The sequence below is a fragment of the Pangasianodon hypophthalmus genome, chromosome 10, assembly GCF_027358585.1.
Source record: "Pangasianodon hypophthalmus isolate fPanHyp1 chromosome 10, fPanHyp1.pri, whole genome shotgun sequence".
NCBI lineage: Eukaryota > Metazoa > Chordata > Actinopteri > Siluriformes > Pangasiidae > Pangasianodon > Pangasianodon hypophthalmus.
The window spans coordinates 17360602-17387590 of record NC_069719.1 but is presented as its reverse complement, the minus strand read 5'-3'; the positions used below and the strand labels follow the sequence as shown (position 1 = coordinate 17387590).

The window sequence follows — 26989 nt, the reverse complement described above, 5'->3', positions numbered from 1 at the left end:
CTGCTGCTCTGTGACTCTCAGCACAGCAGCTCAAGGTTCAGCGCTGTGTGACAGGTTGTTAGACTCAAGGCCAACTCTTAGGGATTAGCAAATCTACATAAACAGCTCTCACCAAACATCCCGCTCAAATAACACAAGTGCAAAAACAAAGCAAACAAATAAAACAAGTTTAGGGAATTTTTTCATTTCTTTTATTTTTTTTAATTAATTATACAGCACCCGTATTTTTGACCTAAAAGGAAATATAAAATATGAATATGATGGAATATGCCTGTCCCAGTGCGCTATAACTACACTGTACCTATCCGTCCATCTATTTTCTGTACTGCTTATCCTACACAGGGTCACGAGGAGCCTGGAGCCTATCCCAGGGGACTCGGGCACAAGGTGGGGGACACCCTGGACGGGGTGCCAACCCATCACAGGGCAAACTACACTGTACCTTGAAATATATTCATCAAAATACTTCACAATATTTTGGATTATATTGGATTATTTTGCATTAATGTTTGGTTCACTAGGTCACGGACTAAGAATACCGTCAGTCTAAAAACTCTGTTGGCGAGGTAAAATAATAAAAAGCACACAGACAACACAAAGATTTTTTTAAAGTGCTAATTTAAGTACTTTAGGAAGAGGTAGCTCTTTAGACATCGTTCGAAGACAGCCAGTGACTCAGCTGTTCGTACATCTAGGGGAAGTTCATTCCACCACCCCAGTGCCAGAACAGAGAAGAGTCTTGATGCATGCCTTCCTTGTACCTTGAAAGATGGTGCAACCAGTCGAGCAGTCTTAGAGGATTGGAGGGAGCGTGGTGCAGTGAGGGATGTGATAAGAGCTTTGAGGTAAGTGGGTGCTGGTCCATTTTTGGCTTTGTCGGCAAGCATCAGTGTTTTAAATCGGATTTGGGCAGGTGCAGGAAGCCAGTGGAGGGATTGTAGCAATGGGGTGGTGTGTTAGAACTTAGGAAGGTTGAAACCCAGTTGTGCATCTGCATTCTGGATCTGTTGCAGAGGTTGAATGGTGCTCAGAGACAGACCTGCCAGGAGTGAGTTGGAGTCTTGGTCATGAAATGACAATGCGCTGAACAAGCACCTGAATGGCTAGAAATGGATGAATCCTTCTGATGTTATATAGGAGTAATCGACATGAGCATGTCAGATTAGCAATGTGAGAAGAAAAGGACAGCTGATTGTCCATGGTTACCCCAAGGTGCGTGCAGTAACCGAAGGATCAGAGAGTTGTCCAGGGAGATCGCAAGATCCTGACATGGGGATGAATCACCTCGGATGAACAACAGTTGTAATCCATGAGATGTCTGCCAGACATGCTGAGATCTGAGTGCAGACATGAGTGTCTGAGGGAGGGAAGGAGAGAACGAGTTGAGTGTCTTCCTCACAGCAGTGGTATGAAAACTTATATACTATCTCATGCCCAAAATGTTCTTGTCCATGAGTCATCCATTATAGGTTATGAAAAAATGTACATTTTATTGTCTTTTTTTCTTTACTTTCCCACAACATTCACTCAGACCTGTTACCCAAACGCATTTACCACTAATATTTGGAATATTCAACAAGTCACACGTTCAGCAGGAAGTTGCATCATCCAAGTTTCCTGAAGATTGTATTTTCAATGATATTGTGATACTGACTGATGATGTCACTTTGAAAGAACAAGATTATTGCCCAAATTATACACATAAAGCAAATTATTAATTTGTAAAACAAACAAACAAATAAATAAAATTAAAAAAACATTTAAGTAAATCATTAGAATGTCCTTAATGGTATCACACCATTAGTATGGATGCTGGCTAACCACATTTTGTGTATTTGTTAATTCTATAAACTACATACTGTTATTTACAACACTGTTATGCATTTCAGTGCAAAATGCAGCATGAGATGGGTTAACACTTTTTTGAATGGTAAACTGCATGTTTTCTTAGATTTAGTGTTAAAAATAGTTAAAATTGTAAGCGTTACAATTTCACCACAATTGTGAAATTATCAATATAATAGCTGTAATAGATCCATCATCTACTGTCTACTGGATCAAAAACTTTTAGTCACAATGATGACCAATGGGGTTATTTAGGTTACAATACTAATACTTGTTATAGAGTTGAAATACCTCCATGTGAACAAAAGTATTTATTGTACAAATTAGATATATGACTAGGAAATCTGTCAAATCTTTTTAGATATTTAAAATATTTATAGATATAAATCAAATTTAAGTCCTGCCCGTACAGCAGTCATTCCATGCTTCATAATAAGATATTCGATTTTATATAATAAGAGAAAACGTCTATAGCTTATCAGAAATGACTACATTTACATCATAACTATTGTAAGAGTCCTGCATAACTCTGTTGTCTTCTATATGATCTTAGTTGGCCTTATATTCAATTAGCTGATAAGCAAGCAAATACACACCTTCTTTATAACCTAAGCTACTTATGGAAAAACAACATTACTGCCACATTTTAAATAATTGTAAGTCTACAATTGGAATGTGTTATCACTTTATTATTATTAACCTGAGGTAAAAGTCACTCTTCAAACACAATCCTTACTGTCACTCTTGACTGAACTGATCTCTGTCTACTGTTACAGTTGTAAATAAAAGTTTACAAACACCTAGGCTAAAGATATTCAATCTCAGTTTGTCAAAACTCCACACATTTCATGTTACCATACATTTCTATGGTATAGATAGAAGTCAGTTAGGACATCTACTTCGTTCATGTCCAAGGTAATTTTAATATTAATAACTCGATTAGAGACAGACCTATTTCAGCTTTACTTCACTATATCAGAATTCCAGTGGGTCAAAAGTTTGCATACACCAAGTTGCCTGTCTCTATAAATAATCTGGAATAATCCAGAAATTAAAGTAATGAAATCTGATTGGCCAGTTGTCATAATTAGGAGCTAACTGTGGCCAAGGGCCTACACAGTGGCTTTTTGCCTTTTGATACCATGGGAAAATCCAAGCAACTTGAAAATAAAGTAGATACCCTTCTTGACTTAACACAAGAGTAAAACATGAGTTTAAATCTTTTTAGCCTAGGTAAATATTTGACCTCAAATGTATAACAGTGCTGAAATAATCACAAATTAATTCAGTGTCATTCAAGCATATAGAGGATATTTAAGCACCTTTCTCTAAGGTAATGTTTATATAAGGGTCAGTGCAAGACAGGTGCAGCACAGACATTTTGGATAACACATATGTCCGTTTTGCTATGGCACATAGCTATGCAACAACAAGGCAGCCTGACTGCATTTATTACTGTGTTTGTTTAACTGGCTCTTTACCCATTTGGGCTGTTTGCTTGAATTGAGCCACAGCATCCCTGGCTGACACACATATTGTCCAATGCTGTGAGTGTGAGCACCAGGCTGTTTGACCGTGACACACTCCTGATGGCAGTGAAAGCACGGGCTCTTTTGGACAGGGTGACCATTTTAACACTGCACTCTTAAAGCGATTTTCCACTGCCACTAGCAGTACAGCAAACGCTTTATTTTGTTGTGTGTGTCACTGTGAGTGTAAATGGCTTATTGCATTTTGTAAAAGCAGCAGTGTTTCACAGAATATAGATCAGAATATAGTGTAGAAGGCAGTTTTCCCAAAGAGTATTGCAATTACACTGTCCTTTTGTCTCATATAACAGTGTTTAAGGAGCCTACACTAAACTTCTAATTGGTAGAAGCTATAACACGGCCTGAAAATTACTGAGTTCTGATTGACAAGAATGTAATTATATGTTGTTATGTAATCCTCTGTAGAATCTCTTTAGAGACAAACAGTTTACAGTTTTCGTTATCCACTAAAGGAACGGAAAGATTAGAACTTTTACAATCTGGGAAGACAAGCAAAGTTTTGAAATGTAATTTACTACACCCCCGGTGCTTTCAGAGCATCCCATTTGTGAATCTCCAAAGTCATCAACTCAAAAAGATCCAATGAAAGATTTCAACTTTTTTTCTGTTCTTTTTTTTCTTTCTTCATTAATTCTTACCTAGTAATGAATTAAACGTTCATCTACTGGTTAAAGAATATATTACAAAATGAATTTAATGAGCTGTTGCCTTTATAAAGCCCAACAGAGTCAATACTTTCCATCTAAAAGCACTGCAATAACAAAGATCACCTGCTGGTGTGGACTAGAATTGGGAGACCTTTTAAAAGAGCACTACGTACAATTACTGTATATTCCTGCTGCTAGAGCTGTCCATTATCCTTACAGTGAATTCACCTTTTTTCCCCAAACTTGTAAGGTAACTGGAATAAAAATGTAAGCTGAATAACAGTACTGAGTTGCAACCATGCACTGTACTATGCACCAGTGTTTTCTAAATCATACAGATAAAAAGATAAAAAAAAGATAAAAGATTTCAAAAAAAAAAAAAAAAAAAAAGTTAATTCAATTAACCACATTTAAACAGCAAATTATCATTTTTATCATACCGTAATTATTCAGAATGAGTTGAGCAAATTCCAAGATGGAGGCTGATATTAGCAGTATCATGTTATAAATTGCTGAGGTTCTTGCTAAATAGTCTCTGAGCAACATCGGGAACAAACCTTTCAGTAAAACATAAAAAAAAAAAATAGTCTCTGAGCAACATCAGGAACAAACCTTTCAGTAAAACATAAAAAAATTGCATTTAATATAAGATCCATATTTAAATTTTCTCACCTCATCAGCTTATTCAGCATTCTCTCTCTCGCTCTCTCTGTCTCAGGAGCGTCTCCATCAGAATCATTCACGCTACTGTTGGAGCCGACCCTTTGATTAGCCAATGCTTGGGTCTAGGAGAAGAGCTCAAACATCAAGTCTCAACAGCAGCAAAACAATTCAAGGTCAGTGAAGAGCCTTTTCATGACTTTGACATGACTTTGACCAAATGACACTGCAACATACACTGTGCTTGAGGTGTTACAGATAGGTGTTTCATAATTCTGCCAGATAGCTGGAATAAAAAATCACCAAAGCAGACACAATGAACAATGCATTTTAGAGTGACGTCCTAATAGGCTTTGCCATTTTGATAAGCAAATTAGGCCCACAGGGAGTCTTGCCATTCTAGGCAGAGGTTTTGAACCTCCTACTGTGCAGTGGAATTCAAGCAATCTCGTGCTGGATGGAGGGATTTGCCAATGAGCTAATGCACTTCATGTTGTCATGGGTTTTCATTCATTGTGCATGATGCTCACTCGGATAGAGCTGCTCCTTTTAGGTTGGCTAAGGCCTTTAACTCTATTCATTAATGCTAACTAATGAGCACTGGGAACAACAGGAAGAAAAGCAGGCTTGGTGCAACCTACATGCTGACCAGCACATCAGGGTGAGCACACCATTATGCTGACCTTCATTTGCTGTGTGAAATCATGGCCATGGTGAAAGATAGGATCTAGTGGGTTGTTCATAATAAACAGGAAAGTGCTTGATTGCTAATCAGCTTTACTTTCACCATAAACAAGAATAACCTCTTCAATTCTTAGGATTCACTGGCAGGTCCAGACTTTATACTCCTCACTCTTGTAACTACTTTTCAAAGTATTTCACTGTAGTTACTGAATAATTCATAGAAGGTACTGAATAATATGCAGAAGCTTTAAGGGGTTAAATAGGGATTAAAATTGCTCTGTTAAAGTAATGTTTAGTTACATTTTTTTACCAAGACATTACCAAACATATTAAATATTTCACATATTCAATCATCATGTTCTATATTCATTGAAGGCTGTATCATGTAATGTAAAATGCATAATATAAATGTATTAATGTACAAAATGGACCCATAAAGCATTTGAATTCTGTGTGAATGTCAATCAAATATGAACAAAAATATCAGGAATATATTTGATTTATAGCCAGCTGAGTAATAGAATTATGCAGCAAAGGCTTGTTTAAATATTCATAAGAGCAGCAAAAAGAAAACAGTATACACACACACGCACATCTAATGTCCAGTCTTTATCAGAAAGACAGCACACTGTCACATGACACAGAGATCTCACCTCCTCTTGGCAGCCAGCAGAGTTTGGGAGTTTGGCATACAGCAGAACGTTTGTTGCATGGGCTGCTTTGAAGCGAGTGCTGGAAAGAGGAAGACAAACAAAACAAGAGAGGCAGGAGAGCTTGCACTCACTGGTTAGGACTGAAAGTGCCTTGCTTATAGATCTTTGAGAAGGACACTAAGAGGATGAAGATAGTCTGCCACATGCAATCCAGCATGATTAGGAGTGAGTGGGTGGTACACAGATGACTTCCAAACAAGAGTCTATATTTTTAACCTTATCACTTCTTCTCATCCATCTTCCACACACAAATGGCTACATTCACTCACACTCTTTTTTACAGCCTGTGCCAGGACTTACACACTCTGCTGCCCTCAAGGATCAAATCTTCACCCAGGAATCTGCATTCATCAATCAGCTTTCCCTCAAACAACACCTTCCATGGAAAAACCTTGACACAGTGTTTGTGGAAATGTTAATTTGTCACTCAGTGGATTTAAGATAAGTCGCTACATCCATAACTGGCTTTGACTCTAAAAAAAACAGAGACCTGCACAATGGCCTTGAAAAAAGGACTATTGCTCACGTTGTTCTTGTTTACCCTCCAAGCCAGCAGAATCAAAGGTAAGCTAGCAGTCAGGAGCAAGGTGTAAAGCTGTTTGCAGAATGGTGTTTGCTTGGCTTATTTGCACCCTGTCGCAAACTTTAATATAAGCTTGGGAACTGTGCTCCCAGTCCATAAAATATATAGTGCTGAGTTCTCAAAACATTTATTACATATCCTACTGTTATCACCCTTCCTGTGCCTAACCATATAGCTTTCTCCCCTTTCCTTCCAGGGTACAATATGCATGTTGTGATCTTTATGATGATTTAAACATTGCTTTTGGCTCCTTTCACAGACACTCCATCTCACATAGTGAAAATCATGGCATATGGCTAATTTAATAAGTTGACCCCAGGACCTGTCCAGACATTCAATCATCTCCTAACTACATACTTTTTCTATTAGTCTCACAGTAAATATTGAATAATTCATAATCATTACTGAATAATGTGCTTTAAGATGAATAATTGAATAATAAGCAGGGTGTTTAAGGACATAAATATTCAGAATATAGAGAAATGCATTTTAACTTAAATTGACTTAAAAAGACTTTTCACCAAAAACACAACAAACACTTAATGGTAGTAGCCCTTATACTAAGCATTTGGTTTACAATACAATATAAGACTTACGTTTACAATATAAGCAGCTATTCTTTAAGTCAAACTGGTACAATATGACGCAGAACCTTTTATAGTACATTTCAAACTAATTTCTTATGCTTGCATGGTTCTGCCATTATGTTTGGGCATTGTATTCATTAGCAGAGTAAAACAAAAGGCTATTTGTTTGTAGCTGTGTGAGACACTAATCTTTTCTGGCTTGTAGCTGTACTATGGGACCGTCACAGCATTCCCAGGGATTAAGGACATTTAACACAAGGGTGGCTATGGCAAGGGTATTCAATTAAAATTTGTAATGGTCCAGTTACATAAAATTCTGTGCTTACAAAGATCCAGATGAGATACTAACAACAGATACCTTTTAATTCTTAACCAATATCGATTTGTTTATGCCTATATATATATATATATATATATATTTACAGTATATAAAATGATTTGAAGTGGTTGTGTTTTGTTTCATAGTACTGCTTCACCTTACCACTTTTGACTAGCATCATGGACTCTGGACAGATGAGACTTCTTTTGAAACAGGAAAAATAAGTCCATACTTCTGTGATGAGATTTTGTTAAACTAGCCATCTTGTCAGCTCGCTAATCAGACCAGAGAGGATAAATAAAATGGAAAATCTAGGATGACTGTCTGTGAAAACTCTCCTCTTTCTGACCTAGTTCCAGCCCTGTAGGTAGTCTCTGGTCTGATTGTCTGATCATGTTTAGAAAACTAGAAAACTAGAATTGGTCGCTGCTGAACCATGACCAATTTCTTTATACATTTTACCGGCTCTGCCCTAGTGAAAAAAACAATATGCTAAGTATACTTGCAACCTGACTAATTGCCAGTATACTTTAAGTGTGTTAATGATTAGTTAACTTGAAGCGTGCTATTTTGGAACAACTAATTTTGTGCTAAGTATATTGTAATTAAATTAAATTGTAGTAAAGCATAACTTTAAGTGTATTTAGTGTACTTTTATGTGCTAAATTGGAACAACTTCAAGTATACTTAAGTATAATTATGTATATGCCTGTGTAAGATAATTGCATGCTTGATTAGTGATATTAAAGTGTACTTTCAAATTAATTAAGAGTGTCTTCAAAACACACAAGCAATATACCATAAATATATTATTTTTGAGTAAAAATATGCTAATTTTTTTTCCCCCAATGCTTAATGCACTTCTTGTCAGGGTCAATTACAATAAATAACATGTAACTTCAATAACAGATACCTATATTTCAACCCAGTGGCATGAGAACACCGGCCCTCGCGGTCAAACACAGACCCGCCCCCCGGGAATCCTCCCGCTGCTCCCGATTAGCCAACCCGGGCCTGCTACCACCCGTCACTTACCGTGCTCCTCATCACTGACCAACAATTGTTACTGTTGCCGTTGGAAGTAAAACTTTTTGTCGGGTTGTTCACAAGTTTCTGCCTCTTCTTTTCCCTGAAATCTCCGTCGTACCCTTTTCCAACATCGGGGGCATCTCGAGGCACAGCACCGAACTTTAACAACGTCTCTCTCTCTCTCTCTCTCACACACGACTAGCTAGCTAGCTAACAGGCTAAGCTAACTGGAGACAGAGATGATGGCTAATTCGCGGCCTCGCTGTCAAAAACAAGAAGTGTGAATAGCAACTTTAAAAAAATGCACAAATCCCATCAGACAAGAGCACAAACAGTTAAACATCAACTACCAAGTGTGTAAACTGCAACGCTGCCTTTATAAATAGCTAGCTCTATGAAGTTAGCAATACCAAGCCAACTAAGTTCCCCGAACAATATTAAGTCTATCGGATTAGCTAGTAGGCTAACTGTTAGCACTCTGTAAGCTTCAGCCACAGCACTGATAGTGAGCTAAGCAAAATAGCATCGGCTAATGCTAATTTAATTGCTCATTTCGCCCAAAATTCATCTGAAACATTTCAAAAACAAATTCGATAAAAGGTTACTTTCCTGTAGAACACATTTTCTTGTGTTCGTATGGTGTGCTGTTGGTATAAAATGAGTCATGGATTGATGTTTATACATTGGACCTCTCTGTGACATTGTATAAATTTATTAAAATACTTACATCACAATTACAAGTGTAGCCTTTTGTGCAGTGCATACACTTTATTTAAAAATGTTTTAAATGGGCTTTCAACGCATTTATCATATGTTTTATTACTTTCTGAAAGCAGTAATGAAGTGAATTGCAAGCATGAAGAAGTCCACTTAAAAATTACTCCAAAATTCAACTTAAAGTATACTACAACTTCAGGTTATTTAATAATGTACTTTGAAAGTAAACTTTCAATGCATTGTTACAATGGACATTTTCAGCACACAGTTAAAAATAATACTAAAATATATTTACATAAAGTGCAAATAAATACACTTTTAAAAAAATAAACAAAACTTTCAATTCAAGTATATTTTTGTAAAACATATTTTTAGAAAATATACTAAATTACAATTATTTTAAAGTGTGTTAAAAGTTGTATGGTAAAAATAGGTAAAAGCATGGTGGTAATACACTTTTTATATATTATATATATTTATATATATATATAAATATATATATTTTATATATTTAAAAATTTTTGTTAGTATATTTGCAATGTACTATTGAAACAGGAAATATATTACAAATACAATAAAGTCTACTTTCTTTTCACTAGGGTGCTAGAGGATTTTTTTTTTTTTTTTTTTTTTTTTTTTTTTTGCAAGTATACAGTTCAGTTTGCTGAGATACCTTACTGGGTCCACATCCAGACCACAGTTCACCAGCTGATGACCTCTGCTATATTGCTATATAGGCCATAACAAATTTAATAAACTGTGGTACAAGTTCAAGCCTGGTTAGCTTTCTAAATATATGAGCATAGATGTAAAGACATGGGGACTGTGACCTTATTGGCACCATAAAGTAAATAAGTGGCATGAAATAAGTTCGTTGGCCAGGCTTCACCTCTGAGCTTACTCCACTTTGTTTTGGTCAAACAGAGATACTCTTTAGCTCAGAACCAAATATGAGAACAACAGCTTTCTGGTGTTTTTTTACACTGTACAAACCACTGCCACATTCACAAGCATGCTGTCTTAGCCATTAGAGAGCAAAAACCCTCAAGGGAAAAAAATCTTTGTAGTGATTTTGCGGAGAGGGCTTCCACTTTGGCTTAACAAGTCGGGTTTATGAAAGTCAAAATCACATTACTCAGTTTCCTCAATGTCAGTAGATCTCATGTAGTGAATTAAGATTTAAAATGACATTTTAACATTAATATGTCTGTAACTGGTCTCACTCTAATGGTAGTAAGCACAGAGCTTAATGTGCCTTTCATTAAGCAGGGCTTAATGTCTTAAAAAGGTCTCTGAAGTTTGGCAGCTGATATTATAATGCAGCACTAGAGAGACCCAGTTCTGAATGAATGGACTGTTCCATTAATGACTAAACAACATGGTACCACCATGAGAGGTGAAAGACGGCCAAGAATGGATTTTGTTTCACAGAAGAAATAAGCTATGACCTAATTTGGAGAATTACTGCTAGCAAGATTTTGGCAGAACTATATTAGCACAAAATGCATATCATAATTTATTGGCATCAATTATTGCATTTGCTTGCTAATCAGATCAGTAATCAAACAGTAGAATGCTACTGCTATGTGGTGCATATATCACTAGTCTCCATTTACATTAATGGCAATGTATTTTTACAGTTCACTAACAGTCTCCTCATAACAACTTCCAGTCCAACACAGATTTATACCCTGACCATATCTTCCCACTGAATATACTAAACATCATTTAAGCATGTTGACATGCTTTGATTAAGCATCCTGCAAATCTTAAAGAACCTCTTTCTATCAAATGAACATAACATCTACGTAACAATCATGGGACTCATGAATGTAATTACAGAAACTCAAATTACAACTAATCATAGAACCCACTTTCATTTTTATCAAACCATTGTTATAGAAAGACACAATTAAAAATTGTAGGGTTGTGGATGGTTCCCACATGTATACCTTAATGGTTTTCACTTCTCAAAAACAATTTATGCCCTTTTACCCTTTTTTCAGTGAAAAATCTCACCTGGATACTGACTATTTGTACATAAGAACTGCTGTTTTAATCATAAAGACTATAACACTCATACTGAACATCCTTTAAACACACATATTACTGTTTGACTTGATAGTATATGATTATAGAAGTAATGATTTTTAAAAACACTATTGGGTGTCACTCAGAAGAGGATGGGTCCCTTTTTGAGTCTGGTTCCTCTCAAGATTTCTTCTTAATGTCATCTCAGGGAGTACGTCCTCACCACTGTCGCCTCTGGCTTGCTCATTAAGGATCTAAATATAAATCAACATACAGATTTCTGTCCAGCTGCTTTGTGACTATGTCTATTATTAAAAGCTATATTCAAATAAAATGTAACTGAACTGAATTGAAACAAGTTTTTTTCTTGTCTTCAGACCTCAGTAGAGACCATTTAACAGAGAAAAGAGACAAGCATTTCTACGAGGCCTTACGAACAGCCAGGCATCTGTCAGCTGTCCAAGATTCATTTATCCTGAATAGGCCTCGAGTGAAGAGATCAGCACTATTCAGTACAGGGGTCAAAGCATGTCCTCAGGAGAACATGGCAGAGATCATCGCCAGCCACAAATCATACTACAAACTGAGAGGTTGGACATCACACAATGCAAGCTAAGAGAGGGACAGGACCAAAAGTTAGGGCTAAATTTGTCTCCAACAGAGCATCCCTTCATAAATCATATTTAGCATGCCTGTCATCAGAAGCCTTCCGGGACAGGAAGCTGCATTAACCAAGGCCAGAACTGCCGCCGAGAACCAAGAGAGTTAAAAGTAGATTTTTAATGAGTTGATCTTCGTCACTTTTATGCCTTTTAGATTTTTTTAAATTTGATATTCTTTTAGGTCAGAGTTAAGTATACAGTAAGAAACAAATGCTGGAGTATAACAAAGGGTGGTAATTATTTAAATTATTATTTATTTTTTATTAATTATTAATTATTTTTTATTAATTATTAATTATTTAAATAATGGTGGCATTGTTATTATTAGGCAAATAGACAAAACCTCATAAGAATTTTATATATGATGTATATAATATATAATATTTGTATAATATTATATATTATAATAATAATATATTATATAATAATTTATAATATATAATGCTGTTTGTATACTGATGGTATATTAAATGTACAGTACAGACTATAATGATGGTTTTGCATACCATGTCTTTGATATTAAATAGTCTGCCAGGAAGCTGTATGGGAAGCCTTCCAAATTTTCTTGGACAGAGTACCTGATACTACAGAGTTCCAGCAGTGGGTCCATGCCTGCCAAACAGACTCACTTTGTGTGGAGGACTTGGCCCATAATTTCAGCAGCACCCAGGAACACCTTGACATGGTGGCCAAGGTGAGGATATTCTAGTAGATATCAACCATGTATTAACACCTAAAATATTTGATACCAAATAAATGCATAATATGTATTGTATTAGTTCTTTGTGTTATCCACAGAGAGTGAACATTGAAGATAACCAAGAGGAGTAAGTATGCAACATATATAGATACATGTAGCATTGCTCTCAAACTCTTCAAAGAATAACATACAGTTTGTTAAGCCCAATATATTTTATGGCATTGCTCAACATCAGTCTCTCACCTGCTCTGTTTAAAATAATGGCATCTTAGATATTTTAAAACTTTGATATCAATTCTATATAAATGTGCTTAGCAAATTCACTAAACCAGATAATTAATAAAAGTAACAGGTGTAGCCAGGTGGGAAAAAGGGTGGGGAAGATTGTGTAGGTCGTTCTACTAACCCAAAAAGAAGAAAAAAAGGTCAAAAAAGGCAAACCCCCATTCAAATTCAATCATATTTTAACACTGATCCCCGCCTCAGAAGCTCCATGGCCCATGTTGGGGGGGTGGATGGGGGGAGCTGTACACTTCTCTGGCCATAAGCATTCAGAATCTTGAAGGTTGCATGGATGAATATTTGTATATATTTTTGGACAAAAGAATCAACCCTCTAGTAGACTGTCCATGAAAAGGTACTAAACTGTAATATATACAGTACAAACAGTGTATGTCATTTGTAGGTCTAACTTTAGTTAGGATGTGAAGATGGAGCTTAATTTTAAAAGGTTAATTGAAACTGAAAGACCATTTCAAGAGTATACTGTTTGTAACCACGGAACCAGAAAAGCCCCTTTTCAGACTATTCTTGTCCAAATGAACCACATGAGATGAAATGAAAGAACCGAAACCATAATTCTATAATATCTTCATAAATGTGTTGATGTTTTTTTATTTATTTTTTTTTTTCAGTGCCATGGCCACATCTGTACCAGGCAAGAAATGTATGCCCAACTTATTTGTAGAACATTATCTGACATTTCATATCTGGTAATGGTATTAATTAATTAATAAGTATGGAAATTTCAGGTTCAGAAATTCCTGAAGAGAAAGTTGCCCTGGATTCTGAAAAGGTATGAACTTTGCCATTGTGCTTTAAAAGTATAAATAGTGGTTAACATAAATTTTAAATGAACTGTAACCTGATTTTTGATTGCCTGAAGACCAAGGTCTCAGCTGTACAGCACATAATAGAGTTCAGTGTGACTGTGAAGGACCCAGACTACAGGCAGCTACAGAGAGACCCTGACAGTTTGCAATATCAGGATGCCCCCCACAGTCTTCATGAACAGGTGAGGTCAAAATTCTAGCGTTTTGCATCAATTTGCTGTGTCTCAAACAGTGAGTTGTGTTTTCCATAGATAACTTCCTCCAGTCATCTCTGTTAGTTTACAGTAATTGGCTCATAATTCAACATGCTTTGTGACACTTGTGATTTATTCCTGTGACTACAAGGGCATGGTGTTGCTAAATACAAAACAAGCTTGGAACTGGAAAGGAGCTCACAGTAAAGACGTCAAAACCTTCTGGGAAATAGGCAAACTAGAGATTTGTAGAAATAAATATAATGCAGTCATAGCATCTACTTCTTTTCTAGATAGACTGTCTACTGAAAAACAACACATTATAAAAGATTATATACAGTTCAGTATGCCAAGTTTCTATGCTTAGGTTATGGTTATGCTATAATACTTCTTTTTGGTTTAAAGTATTGGTTTAAAGTTTGTTGTTGCATTTCTGCATCTGAGTCTTGAGGAGATGCTGTTTGTACCTTTGCAGATGCTGCAAATTTTTAACAAACTTCCTGGTTTTAAGGAGATTCGACTGCTGGGAATTCCGTGAGTAGGATCCATCCAGAAATTACTTTCCACTGATCATGAAAATTCCACTTTTGGATTAATAGTGCTCTTTCTTTTCTCTTTCTGTTAGAGATGTCACAGAGCAAACTGTGCTCTGAAGCCCTGTGCTCCAATTATGCAATGTTTATAAAGTGACCAACTGAGCTAATTCTTCTCTACATAGTTATAATGGACTGCATGCTAACTCTGCAATAGCCACTATTTAAACTGCAGTAAAGTAATGTGTAATATGTACATGGATGGTTATTGTCCAGTCTAAGTTGGCAGACTTGTCATTATTGTAAATATACAGTCAAGTGCAAACACATTCTCTGATGACAACATTAAAAAAAAATCATTAGCAATGAGACATTTTGCAGATGCTCTTGAAAGCAGAGTATGTTAAGATATTAAGAGGAGGAAAATGTCAGTCCAAAAGCATTTCCTTTTCTAAATGTGATGTACTGTAAATGTACTCCAGTAACATATCTACCCTTTGCCTTCATAACTGCCTCCAGTCTTTTTTTACTAACAAAGTTGTAATATTCACCTCCTCCATAGCCTGCAGAACTTGTCACTCTATTTTTTCTGATGATTTTGTGATGTTTTGTAGCAATTCTAAAATAGAGGTGTATATAATAATTATAGAGTTGATAGTAACAGTACTAAAGATAAATGAATGAATGAATGAATGAATGAATGAATGGATGGATGGATGGATGGATGAATGAATGAATGAATAAATGAATGAACCAACAATTTTCTCCAGGAGTCCTGGAAGTGTTGCAGTGCGCTATGCAGTGGTGTTTGAGACAGAAGTAGACTCTACAGGAATAGGGCCCTCAGGGACAGTTGGAGAATCTGGCACAGAAATAGCCCTGAAGGACATGGTATTAAAGGCCCTGAGGGAGGATACATCCCTGCCTTTGGATATTTGTTCTCTCAGCTTCGAACCAACTACACAAAATCATTTAAAAGACCTACCAAAAGACAAACCAAGACATCCACCTGGGGTTATTAGTAAGCAAGAAGCAGTGGCCATCTCTGAGGAGACTACTGAGTCAATTAACAACTCAGAGGAAGAAGCAGTTCCTAATGGAACTCAAGGGAGGGATGAGGAGGCAATAGAGAGCACATTTCCTACACAGGAAACATGTAAGCATTTGCCTACTGTAACTACATTGGTGACCATTAGTGAGCCATCTCCACCTGAACCAAGTGGTGGCCCCAAGCTAAAGGAAGCTGAGGAGCAAAATCTAATATCTAAGGTTGAAGGTAATGCACTGTTTATGTCTAAAATAAAACTACAATACAACAGCAGGACACAATAGTCTTTCTCCTATACCATCAAACAAATTAAACCATTTATTAAATGCAAACTTTTTTAAAAAAGTACATTACTTCGATTTTTCACTGTACACAATCTGATGTATGTTGAGAGCCACTGTCTTATAACATTGCTTTGTTTTGAAGGATATAAGAGGAACACTACACTGGATTCCCCATTAAAGGTGTCTGAAGTGGAACAGGCTCTTGGAAATGAAATTGCTGCCATGCCCAGCTCACCGAACTTGAACTCCATTAAAGCTATGAGAGCATCTACTACAAATCAGTATTCAGAGAGGTTAAGTGTTATATCAGAAGCTTCATTTAAAGAAGAAATATACTTTACCCCAACTGAAGTGCCTAAAGCAGAGGACATAGCAGGCGATACCACTGGGGCTATGGATGACATTTCCAAAACTCCTGAGCCCAGCAGTTTTACAGGGAGCTCTGAGGTACCTAGCACAAATGAACCCATGGAGTTAATAAGGTTCTCGTTAGTACCCAGGACTGAAGGTACCATCCAGCATATGCAGTCTGCCTCAATCCCTCAAACTGTACCTTCTGTAGACTTACCCTCTTCACCTCCAGCCCTACCTGGAAATTTCCTTGATAAGGAAGGACAGTCTATCCAAACCCATTCCTCTCATCAGACTAAAGCATGTGACAATCAGGACTTTATTAAGGGCTTGCCATCTGAGACAGACAATCCACAATCCTCAGTCCCCTCTCTAGACAAAGACGTTGGGGTGTTCTTTAGTGTACAGATTACCAACATGCTCTTTTCAGAGGATCTCTTAAATAGGAGCTCACCTGGATATACGTCTCTGGAGAACACATTCCTTGAACTAGTAGGTAGTCTCACTTTTTTCAGTTTTCATTGTCTATACAACTAATTCACATATTTTTGTGTTTGCACAATGGGCATTTCTTTTATTTTCTTTTATTATTAAAAATATAAACAAAAAGAAAGTATTAAGATTACAAATATACAGTGCAGGGAGAGGCAAAAACCCATGAGGGCTTATTTAAAGCCTCTACCTAAACAATGTCAAATTTTCACAGTTATTGAAAACACTAAATGAACGTATAGAAAATAATACAACTACATCAAAATTATAAACCAGTAATAACAATAAATATCGTAACAACAACAACAACAAAGAAAATAATTACAGAAATGGTTGAATAGCATGTATATATGTATATGTCATTGTGTATATGTACGAGTGTATGTGTGCATACATGTACATGCATGCCTGTGTGAATGTGGATACATGTATGCATTCATCAATAAAAAATGCTTGAGTATGTATGTGTGTAAGCATGTATAAGTAACATGAGGGGGATATTGGTTTATACACCTAAACAATAATAATAAATATCACTATAAATGCAATAAATAAAACATAATACATGGAAAACAATAAATGGGGAAAAACTGTTACAAGGCAGCAATTAAATGGTCTTTTATGCATGGTCGGTGGGCATTAAAAGCTTATAGGTGCAAAATATTTAAATATAATATTTTTTAAGGTCAGGTTTGTTTTCTGTAATTTTTCTGCTTTACTTTAATGTCACCTGAAGAGTTACAGCTGAAAACAAATGATCAAAGTCCAGGCCTTCAGGTTGTCCCTATAGGGTTGTCCCATAGCCCTATATATCCATATCCTAAAACATACAATTTAGTTATGATTTCATTGCAGAACTGGCGGATGATTAAATAGAATAAACATGTGGATTAAGTGAAGGCCCTTCATGACTAGGTTCAGAAGCACAAATTTTTTGCAAAGATTACATTCATATTTTATCAAATTTTCAGAGACAAACTTCTGAATCCGGTAACCTGCCAAACCCAGAGTCTTCCAGTAAACAAACTGAGAAGGAACAGCGGACATTAGCTTCAATACCGGTATCAGTAAACTTTGAGAGTCATTTATCTCATATTCACTATTACTAATTGTAAGTAACCTAACCTTATTTGAGACTAACTAACTGTACTGATTTAATTGTTGATTAGTTACCATTAATAAAAGCTACTAAAGTTACAACAAATTTAAACAGCAAAATTGTAACAACAAAACTAAAAAAAAAACATGCCTAATGTCAAATATTGTGCTTTCTCTAACCCCTATTATGCTTTCTTTTTGTTCTATACCTGAAGAATTTTTTTTTTTTTTTAGTGGTGTCTCTCTGTATTGTGTGCTCTTTGCTGTTTCTTCTTCAGAGATTCCATCCATCAAATTTTGATCAAAGTGCAGTGCCATTGTATATTTCAAGAAAATCTCAAATCTGATAAAGGCCATAGCAGAAAAGCCAATGGAAAACTAGACCACAGGAACTACTACTCTTTAATTTAGCTAATGACGTTCTGGTCTTGAATGCAGTATTTTCTCTTACAATTCGTGAATCAAATCTTGAATCTACAGCATATGAAGACATTCTGTATAACTGTGTGATTCCAGCTTTGTGGCAACAGTGTGGGAAGGATCCACGTATGGGTGTGATGGTCAGGTGTCTACATACTTTTGGCCATATAATATAGATTTATGGAAAAATAACCAAGCATTATGCAGTGTTGACACTAGATGAGCATACTGTAATGAGTTTTTGTGAGTGTATGCTTTTGCTTCCTCTTAATGATACTAGAATGTGTCAAGTACTATAATACAATCTACTCTAGTAGACAGACACAAATTTCATTCCCAGTTTTAAAGGGTTATTAGTGATACTGTGATACAGTATTGTGTTCTGGGTAGTGGGTTGTGAAATTAAAGGCTGATTGTGTGAAGTGTAAAATGTAAAAGTGGTCAGATGTTAAACTATATTGGACAGCAGCAAAGTTAATTTCAGATTCACAAATGCATTTCTGGATTTTGGGGCATAAAGATAATTACTAGCAGAATCTAACGGCTATAGAAGACTCTGGATTCCTTTACTCGTGTATCATATGAGAGCCAGAGGCTGTCAAATTCAAGCTTAGAGACTTTTAGTTATAATCCATAATATAAGCACAGGCAGAAACTCTGTCCAGGCAATTCATTATTCAGACACTTGAAGGCAAAAGTTATGCAGAAAACACCAGAAGTCATCTAGAGGACCTGACGAAGAAGAAGCAAGAAAAACTATGACTTTTGCAACCAAAGGACACAATTAAGTATAAAGTACATTGACTAGTGAGACATAATGAGACTAATTACAGTGAACAAGTCTGAATAATAATTACGGTGTGTATTTGAGTATTACTCTCAAAAAGTCCTGACAAAAAGGTACTGGTGGTGTAGCTCTAAGGGTCTCTGGTTCAATTCCGAGCAAAGTTTTGTATATTCTCCCCTGGTCTATGTGGCTTTCTCTGGTCTCCTTTGACCTTCCAAAACCATGCCGATCAATGGATTGCCTATACTAAAATTATCTTAATGTATGAATGAATGTGCAAATGTGTGTGAATGAATGAATGAAAGAATGAATGAAAAAGTTACTGCATTGCAGTACATTTTCTGAGACCAAGATGCATCATGTACATCAGTAGACATCATATCTTCAGTCAACTAATATCATATCTGCAATCTGTCCAAGTAGAAAGACATTCCTAGTTTAAAGGGTTACCAAAGTAGTGTCACTGTGTCATGTTTTGGATACTGATGTGTGGAGATTAAAGCTGACTATATGAAATGCAAATCTAAATATGTAGAAGAAGGTTTTCTGAGACCATAATACATAAATAATCTAGGCAGGCTGGGAAGCATAGGGTGCTCTGTATGGGAGAGCTCCTCCTGTGCAGCATGGTTCTTTGCCTTTGAAAGACTGATCTAGAGAGGCAAAATAGTTAGAACTCATAAGTTTCTCATAGCTTGGTGGTATTATTGGTTTACTCTAGAGCTTATAAGAAAAAGGTACAATAGATTACTTGCAAAGATGTGATGGGCAATACAGAGACACCAATTTGATGTGTTTTTGCTTGATTTCTTACTTTTTTTCCTACTCTCTTCTATTTTCTATGTGCCAAGCAATGTCCATTCTCTGCTCTTCCTCGCTAATTGTCACTAATCACTAACATTCAGATTCACTAATCATACTGCAAACAGGGATGGAAAATGTTTGTACTCAATTGTACTTGGTTACAACTGTATACTCATGTATTATTCTGGGGTATTTATAATTTACTTGAGTATTATTATAATTGACTACTTACTCTTACATAATTACATTTCCAAGAAAAACAAAACTTTTATCTCCTTACATTTTTATTTAGACATTCAAAGTACTCAGTACAAATCATGAAGGCCTCTTCTTCTCTTATATAATTGGCTAGGCAGCAAGTCAAATTCTAGCTAATAGTTAATATTGATTGGATATATACAGTATATTGGTTATTTTTTTCTGATTAGTTCATTAGCAAACTACGTAGTCAAAACTTACTAAACGTAGAAAATTTACAGAGAATAAATGATGTTGTCAGGGAAAATTGCATAGGTGATTATAACAGTTTCAGAAAAGATAAATAGATAGATAGATAGATAGATAGATAGATAGATAGATCACTATATTAATCCCAGAGGGAAATAATTTTTTTTTTTTTTGAAAAAAAGAAAAGAATTAAACCTTAATTTCATTCCGTTAAAAACATTTACTTTTTACTATTTTAATACTTGAGTAGATTAAAAGTAGCAGCATTATTACATTCACTTGAGTGCATTTGTGGCTGGATATTTCCACTTTCAATTGACAAAATTGAAAAAAAAAATTGCACATTACCTATACTTCCAGTTAAGTATAATTTCTCAGTACTTTTTCCACCCATGATACAGAATCAAAGTGGTCAACGAGTGATATATTTTGAGGAACAAAAGGTCTCAAAAGTACAATAGCTAAAATTAGTCTCTAGTTCTCTGTAGGCAGGAATGCAAACTCGTTTGCACTGGTGTAAATCCATCCCCTTCCAGCACCTCATTTTCACACAAGAGAGCTGTAGACAGAATGAGGCAGAAATACTAATCAAATGCAAACACCTACAATAATTGCTTAGGGTTTTTTTGTACCAACTGACAAAAAACATTACACTTTATCTCCAAGCATGAAATTACTAATCAGTCATATGATAATTAACTTCTTTTTAGCTCACAGAAAAATCAAAGAATGATTATTTGTTGCCAATTTTAGTAAAATGATAGACTGTAATATATTCAAGTGTATATAGAGTTGATCCATGATGCCGCTGACAGATTTGCTATGTTCATTCCTTCAGTTGCTCCAATTTCTACAATCCAATCTAACCGGATTTAAGGAGCTACACATCCTCAACTTCAGAAATGGCAGTGTGGTAGTAAACAACAAGATGAAGTTAGCCAAGCCAGTGGTGGATAATATCACCAAGGCTGTACACGGCACTCTTGATGACTTTAATAATACTGCCTCAAAGAGAACGGATAGTGAAACTGACACCCAGTCAGGTAAGGAAGTGGCGCATCTCTGCATTACCAATAAATCTTACATGGCTAAAGGCATCAATACAAAGGCAATGATCCACCTTCTTCTCCTCTCCAGCTGATCGTGGTGATCCATGCAAGTACATGGATTGTAATGAGTTTTCTCACTGTGTGGTGAACATACTGACCACTGAGGCTGAGTGTCTGTGTGATGCTGGCTACAGCACAGTGGATGGCCTGCCATGTCAGAGCATCTGTAACCTCCAACCCAACTATTGTCTCAATGGGGGACTATGTGAGAACATACCAGGACATGGAGCCAGCTGCAGGTACCTCAAAACTCTGATCAAGGTTCTGAAAATGCTTTTTAAAAAATAATATCTTTCTTTTACTTTATCAAGTAGAGCTAGTCCATTGGGCTGAAGTTCAGTGATAAAAATGTAGTAGTTACTGTTTGAGGAAAAAAAGTCACAATAGAGTAGCAATCATCCTAGAGTGCATTTACAGTCACAGGAAAATCCAGTCATTATTTAGTAGTAATCAGATTATTCATGTGGTCATGTAAAATCGGATTAAGATTGTCCTCTGATATTATGACCTCTGATAAAGCCTCCTGGATTTTAGCCCAGTAAATTTGGTTATTCAATGCATGTAAATGGTTAAGAAAATCTCCATCAAGGGTGCTTCAACCAACCAACAAAAAATTTATGAAATATTTTATATCATACACAAAATACAAAATTAAGTATTGTACATGTTACAAAACTCAAACCATTCCAAATATTGTTCTGTTAAAAATGTAATTTGGTTCTGAAATTTAGGTTCTGTGTAACAAGCAATGCTCTAGCTGAATATTTTTGTTTACTTTTATTATTTGAGAAGATTTGGATGAGAACCGTTACTTGTTATTATTTTTACTTGAGTCATTAGATTATTAAGTAAGAGTACTTTTACCTGAGTAAGGTTTAGAGCCCCCCACCTCCAGTCATGAGCAGTAGTGACATTACTAAAAAAAGAAATCTGGTTACTGAATGACGCATGTAGCTTTACTGTTACTGTTTCCTTGTTTGACTCTAACAGGTCTAACACAAACTGTTTCTAGATGTCCTGCAGGTAAATATTGGTACTATCACGGAGAGCACTGCAGTGAGCTGGTGTCTGTCCCAGTCGACCCATTCCTATTTGTACTCTGTCTGATGGGAAGTCTCACAGTGGTGTGTGCTGTGATAGGCCTGTTAATGTTGATTAACAGGAAGTGTATACGGACCAGAAAGACAGTGAGACTAGTGTAAGAACAAGCTCTCCGTTGGTCTGTCTATAATTATTTATTGCACTGGTGTGGCCTGTCCTTGTTCTTTCATTTTGGTGTTAAATCTCTTCTCCTGTGCATTACAGGCATTCTCACTCTCCCCTGTCTATGGAGGGAATTATGAGAGTGAATCCAATCTTTGAGAATGATGATGGTATCTTGACTCATGTGTCCAGCACCAGCTCTCCCACAATCACTGACTCTGACTCTGGCTCATCTCAACCCTCTGACCAGGGCTCATTTTATTCATTGGAAAACATGCACCTTAGCATTGAGGTAAATTGCACAGCTCAAAAGGTGTCTTAACTAGATAACTACGTCTTACTACTAAACAGCTCAAGAGCTGCACTAATTACTGAATTTTCTTTTATCTTAAATTAACTCACTCAGGACATGGCTTAAAGCTGTCGCTATGCTGATGTTCACACCATACAATCTCTATGCTAGTTAATATATTATAACCAGTAATTTAAAGTAATTTTAAAGACAGAAATGTCTAATACACCAGTAGGCTGAAGATAAATATGTAACGCTATTTCTCAGAAGAACTTGTAGAAGCAAATTCTGCAAATTCTAAGCAAATTCGAACAATTCTCAAACAAATTATATCATTGTGCAGTTTTGTTCAAGCATTGACAGCACAGTAAGTGAGCTTTTCTGACTGCAATTCAAAGTGCGCTTATTAGATATCCAGATGTTTGTAGGAGGATAACTAATTAAGGCAGAATGAACAGGAAATGAAATATTACCAGGTCTTGACTGTCCTTGGCTTTCAGAAGAGACATTTCCTGCATTATTATACTCCACTGTGTCCTTACCAGTAGTTTTAGTGACACCATGAGCACTATCGGATGCAAGGGACGATTATAATGCATGTTTTTTTAAAGTTATTATTTTGTTGCAATAAAATCATTGTCCTTAATGAACCTACAAAACTAATCAAACCTTAATTTGGCATAACATGAAGTGCTATAATACATTTAAAGTGCATGTCTTGCATCTTTGCTTCCATTTAGATCTGACCCTACATCTACAAATGATAAGCAGCAGCTCTGATGCAGCATGTCATGTCTGTCTAGACATGTTTCTCGTTTTTGTAGCCAGTAAAATTACTTTCCAGTTTGTCTATTAATATATATACGCTAACTGTGTAATGGCGGCTTATGATTATGTTCACAGATTCCCAGGAAACTGTATACAACAAGGTCAGAAAAGTTAGTATCAGAAATAGTTGGTTTCCACCACTGCATACCACATGTCGAGGTAAGCTCCAGTTTTCCTAAGTAAATACACGTCTCTGTTATTCGATTATATACAGTTGTGGAGATCAAAAAGTGGCAAAAAGAGGGTTAGAATATTGTTTTATAGGCCTGCTGCAGGAGAACTCAGCTCTGCATATTTTAGTTTCATACCATTAAAACTTCTGACTCTCAACAACCTATTACCAAACCATTCAACTGCAAAATTCTTATAAGTATTTCAATCAAAATGACATAGAAAAGACAACTGTTTCCATAGTTTAAATGTCGATGGGAGGTGCCAGGATGTCATGATGTCCGTACACTAGGAGGTGGTAAACACTTGAAACATTGACCAGCATCCAGTGAACACCTCCGAGAACAGTTGCACAAAGGAACACCACAAACACTATTTTTCACTATTTTCACTATTTTCACTATTTTTCTGACGAACTGCCACCATGGACTGGTCTTGCGTGTATATTCACTACGGAATCCAAAATGACAGTACATACTCACTAACACTACAATTAATGACCATGACTTTGGCATCTTGTGACCACAAGCTACTAACTGTGTGACCTCAGTATATAAATTCATACTCATTTAGAAGCTTACAACATGATCCAGATGATCCAGATAAATTATTACATGACGTTAGTACAGCTGAAATAGCTGGCTAACTGACTCGCAAACTATTAGTTCATCTTCTTCAAGATTTGCGAGAAAAGGCTAAGTAGAAGGATTTACACTCACTGAACACTTTATTAGGAACACCTGTACACCTACTCCTGCATGCAATTATCTAATCAGACACAATCATGTGGCAAATGTGGCAGAAGGCTGACACTGCAGTGGCCACAGGCTCACCAAAACTGCAAAAATGTAGCCTGATGGAAAATGGAAAAATGGAAAAATGTAGCCTGATCTGATGAATCTCAATTTCTGCTGAGGCACACAAATGGTTGGGTCAGAATTTGGTACCAAGAGCATGAATCCATGGACCCAACCTGCTTTGTGTCAACAGTCCAGGCTGGTGGAGGTGGTGTAATGGTGTGGGGAATGTTTTCTTGGCACACTTTGGGCTGTTAATACCAATCAATCATTGCTTGAATGCCACAGCCTATTTGAGTATTGTTGCTGACCATGTGCATCCCTTCATGGCCAGAATTTACTCATCTTCTAATGGCTACTTCCAGCATGATAATGCACCATGTCACAAAGCAAAAGTCATCTCAAACTGGTTTCATGAACATGACAATGAGTTCAGTGTTCTTCACTGACCTTTCCAGTCACCGGATCTGAATCCAATAGAACACCTTTGGGATGTGGTAGAATGGGAGATTCATAGCATGAAAAGTGCACCTAAAAAAATCTGCAGGAATTGCGTGATGCAATTATGTCAACTTGGAATCTCAAAGAAATGTTTCCAACTTCTTGTGGAATTCATGACATGAACAATTGAGGTGGTTTTGAGAGGGAGGAGCAAAGGGAGGCTCTTCCCAGTATTATTATTATAGAATTCATAATAAAGTGCTCCATGAGTGTATATTCAAGACAAGGGAAAGATAACCTCTGTTCCATTCTCAGTGAACAGATACAGCATATTCAGACACTTCTTGCTTTAATAAAATAATAACTTGTCTCATTTTTGACCAACATAGTTTGATCAAATAGACATATTTCAGACAGTTGTATTGTGCATGTCTATGGCCTTCTAATGCTTAACATGGAAGTGTGAAGTCACAATTACTTTATTTTCAACCTCCATGTGTTCAAGCTACAAAATGGAAGAAAAACGTGTTTGCCTCCATGTTTGTCTTTTGCTACCAACAAGCTAGCCAACTAACTGTATATACAGTATAACTCATTTAAAAGTAAAGAATTCCTACTTGGTTTACCATTGATGCTGTGAGCAGCCATGTTGATTTGATGTCACAAGCTGAACTCAGGGTCACGGAGACCTTCCCAACTTTACGAGTAGGAATTCTGAGTTGAACAAACTGCCCTTCTGCATGAATGCTCCAAAAATGTGATCAGATCTTATCTAATGGTTTACATTAACAAATCAGATCCAGTTGGAAAAGCTGTTAATGCAGTACAAAAGCAGATCACACCAGAGGAGCCAGATAAAACTTTGAGTGGAAAGGCTGAGCTGTCTGCAATTTTGGCTGTATACTATATATCTATGACATGATGCTGTTAAGTACATTCAGTCCTACTTCAATTCATAAAAAGTCATGAATTGTGTAAGTGTTATTCTCAATCTTTTTTTCCCCAGACATGGAGACTGTCTAATGAACACAGGACATCATGTTGTCTTCTGAGAGGATCTGACAGTGATGGGATTGAAGTGACTGTGTTATGACAATTTCATGGCCAGTCAAAACGTCTGAGCTCAAATTGGCAGCAAAGGTCACTATCGGAGCAATAGGAAGCAGAGAAATCATTGTTTGTGACTTGTAATGTGTCAAGATGTACCCTTGTTAAAGGTTCTTTTTCCCTCACAGTGAGGTATTTATTTACAAATGGATACATTTGGTGGTATCATTATTGCTATAGACTATATTGTTTAGACACTAGTATATCTCCAGTGTCCAAACAGTGTTCCATTTTAGTTTTTTTTTAAAGCCATATCAGCTTCTGCATTTTTAATTAGATTCTGATAATGATCTTAGATCTAATAAACTTGTACTAGAAAAAAAAGTCTGGCTTTTGCAAGGAAACATTTCTCATCGATAATTTGTGCTGACCCCTGATAAAAACATACAGGATAAGGATTATTTTACTTTATTATACACTTTTACAGAGAAGAGAACAAAAAATAATAAAATAAAAAAACAGCTTCCACACCAATGAATTGCTTGTGTTACAGATCTGACTTGTGGTTTATGTACCTCATGAATATTTTTTTTTTCTTCAAATCATCACATTTCCACCAACCAGCAGGTGTAAAATATGCACGCACAGAACAAACATTTTTGTAGGGAATGGATTTATTCAAATCCAACAAAACCACTGGAGTCAAGTATTTTAAGTCTATTGTGTCACTGAAAACATTCTAATAGAGGACACATAAGTCAGACTGAAAATTTATAAGCAATCAAAAATTGTGGGCAACTACAC

At 36.2% G+C, this 26989-nt stretch overlaps 1 protein-coding gene and 1 long non-coding RNA gene across 3 annotated transcripts; one reads left to right on the top strand and one right to left on the bottom strand.

Moving 5' to 3' along the window:
* Positions 1 to 225: 225 nt before the first annotated feature.
* On the bottom strand, positions 226 to 6131 carry LOC117598255 (uncharacterized). Its single transcript, XR_008302529.1, has 3 exons — positions 6040 to 6131; positions 4483 to 4827; positions 226 to 1357 (listed from the first exon to the last, which is right to left on the bottom strand). It is a non-coding gene; the product is annotated as an uncharacterized LOC117598255 (long non-coding RNA).
* On the top strand, positions 6090 to 26844 carry impg1b (interphotoreceptor matrix proteoglycan 1b). Of its 2 annotated transcripts, XM_053237560.1 has the most exons (18): positions 6090 to 6264; positions 6383 to 6663; positions 11743 to 11955; positions 12555 to 12721; positions 12826 to 12854; positions 13642 to 13673; positions 13759 to 13802; positions 13893 to 14021; positions 14509 to 14567; positions 15337 to 15842; positions 16041 to 16741; positions 17713 to 17802; positions 21136 to 21340; positions 21435 to 21645; positions 22419 to 22604; positions 22712 to 22901; positions 23805 to 23888; positions 26145 to 26844. In XM_053237560.1, exons 2-18 carry the CDS (start codon positions 6597 to 6599, stop codon positions 26229 to 26231), a joined length of 3000 nt encoding a protein of 999 aa, XP_053093535.1. In that variant the 5' UTR covers positions 6090 to 6264; positions 6383 to 6596; the 3' UTR covers positions 26232 to 26844. The 2 variants fall into 2 exon arrangements, with proteins under 2 accessions (XP_053093535.1, XP_026790132.3); XM_026934331.3 differs by having other exon boundaries at positions 6090 to 6663.
* The last annotated feature ends 145 nt before the right edge of the window (positions 26845 to 26989 follow it).

Bases quoted from the DNA above. Each gene is read 5' to 3' on its own strand.
- impg1b (XM_053237560.1), top strand. From the start codon at position 6,597: ATGGCCTTGAAAAAAGGACTATTGCTCACGTTGTTCTTGTTTACCCTC. The intron at 13,674-13,758 runs GTATGCCCAACT...TGGAAATTTCAG, and splicing joins ATCTGTACCAGGCAAGAAAT to GTTCAGAAATTCCTGAAGAG. The intron at 17,803-21,135 runs GTATCAGTAAAC...TCATTCCTTCAG, and splicing joins GGACATTAGCTTCAATACCG to TTGCTCCAATTTCTACAATC.